Here is a 1,482-nt window from a genome sequence, read left to right as displayed (position 1 = left end):
TTAAAGGTCAACATTCAGAAAACGAAGATCATGGCATCTGGTCCCATCACTTCATGGGAAATAGATGGGGAAACAGTGGGAACAGTGTCAGACTTTATTTTTTGGAGCTCCAAAATCACTGCAGATGGTGACTGCAGCCATGAAATTAAAAGACGCTTACTCCTTGGAAGGAAGGTTATGACCAACCTAGATAGCATATTCAAAAGCAGAGACATTACTTTGCCAACAAAGGTTTGTCTAGTCAAGGCTGTGGTTTTTCCTGTGGTCATGTATGGATGTGAGAGTTGGACTGTGAAGAAGGCTGAGCGCCGAAGAATTGATGCTTTTGAAGTGTGGTGTTGGAGAAGACTCTTGAGAGTCCCTTGGACTGCCAGGAGATCCAAACAGTCCATTCTAACTGAGATCAGCCCTGGGATTTCTTTGGAGGGAATGATGCTGAAGCTGAAACTCCAGTACTTTGGCCACCTTATGCGAAGAGTTGACTCATTGGAAAAGATTCTGATGCTGGGAGGGATTGGGGGCAGGAGGAGAAGGGGACGACAGAGGATGAGATGGCTGGATGGCATCACTGACTCAATGGACGTGAGTCTGAGTGAACTCCGGGAGTTCGTGATGGACAGGGAGGCCTGGCGTGCTGCAATTCACGGGGTCGCAAAGAGTTGGACACGACTGAGCGACTGAACTGACTCCTACTCCAAGGAATCATCTTCCCTACCAGGGACCATCAAATCGACGTCTCTTGTGTCTCCTGCATTGGCAGGCGAGTTCTTTACCACAGCGCTGCCTGGGAGGCCCAGTAGTTGCTTAACGGTTGCTTTCTGCCTCCCTGGTTTTGGAGGCAGCTTCGGGTGTCTGGAAGTCCCTGCAGGCTACAGTCCATGGGATTGCAAATAGACGGACACGACTGAGCGACTTTACTTTCTTTCTCCCTGATTTTGGAGGCAGCTTCGGGTGTCCTGGCTCAGCCGGTAAAGCGTCTGTCTGCAATGCAGGAGACCTGGATTCGATCCCTGGGTTGGAAATATCCCCTGGAGAAGGAAATGGCAGCCCACTCCAGTATTCTTGCCTGGAAAATCCCATGAATGGCGGAGCCTGGTAGGCTACTGTCCATGGGGTCGCAAAGAGTTGGACACGACTGAGCGTCTCCACTTCGGGTGTCCCTAGGGTTAAAGGTAGGGGGCAGCACTGTCTCTGGCTGCCAGATCCAGAAAAGCGCTTACCAGGAGTGCAGCCTCAGGGCTAAGTAACCGCGTTTCCCTAGGCCTGGGAGACAGCAGGTGCGCAGCTCGCGTAACTTCTGCGGTGCAGGGGACTAGGCGAAGGGAAAAGATTGGTTCGGGTTCCTTAAAGAAAAAGCCACACATTTTCGAGAAGATTACATGTATTTGGATTTTAGCCCAGCCCTAGCTGAGACTTCCTGAAGCCCCGCCCCAACGTCAATAGCCACGCCCACCCCTTTTTCGGAAGCCCCTCTTACCAGAG

The 1,482-nt window shown here is 51.5% G+C and overlaps 1 protein-coding gene across 1 annotated transcript in view; it reads right to left on the bottom strand.

The window, feature by feature from the left end:
• Positions 1 to 1,257: 1,257 nt before the first annotated feature.
• The window catches only part of ASIP (agouti signaling protein), a 5,563-nt gene continuing 5,338 nt past the window's right edge, over positions 1,258 to 1,482 (bottom strand). Inside the window, exon 4 of the mRNA XM_010855010.1 lies at positions 1,258 to 1,312. Within this exon, the coding sequence (XP_010853312.1) occupies positions 1,258 to 1,312 (55 nt within the window). The remainder of the gene's footprint in view (positions 1,313 to 1,482) is intronic.

The sequence above is a fragment of the Bison bison genome, unplaced genomic scaffold (genome assembly GCF_000754665.1).
Source record: "Bison bison bison isolate TAMUID 2011002044 unplaced genomic scaffold, Bison_UMD1.0 scf7180017864352, whole genome shotgun sequence".
In the NCBI taxonomy this organism is placed as follows: domain Eukaryota; kingdom Metazoa; phylum Chordata; class Mammalia; order Artiodactyla; family Bovidae; genus Bison; species Bison bison.
This window is presented reverse-complemented; position numbering and strand designations above follow the sequence as displayed.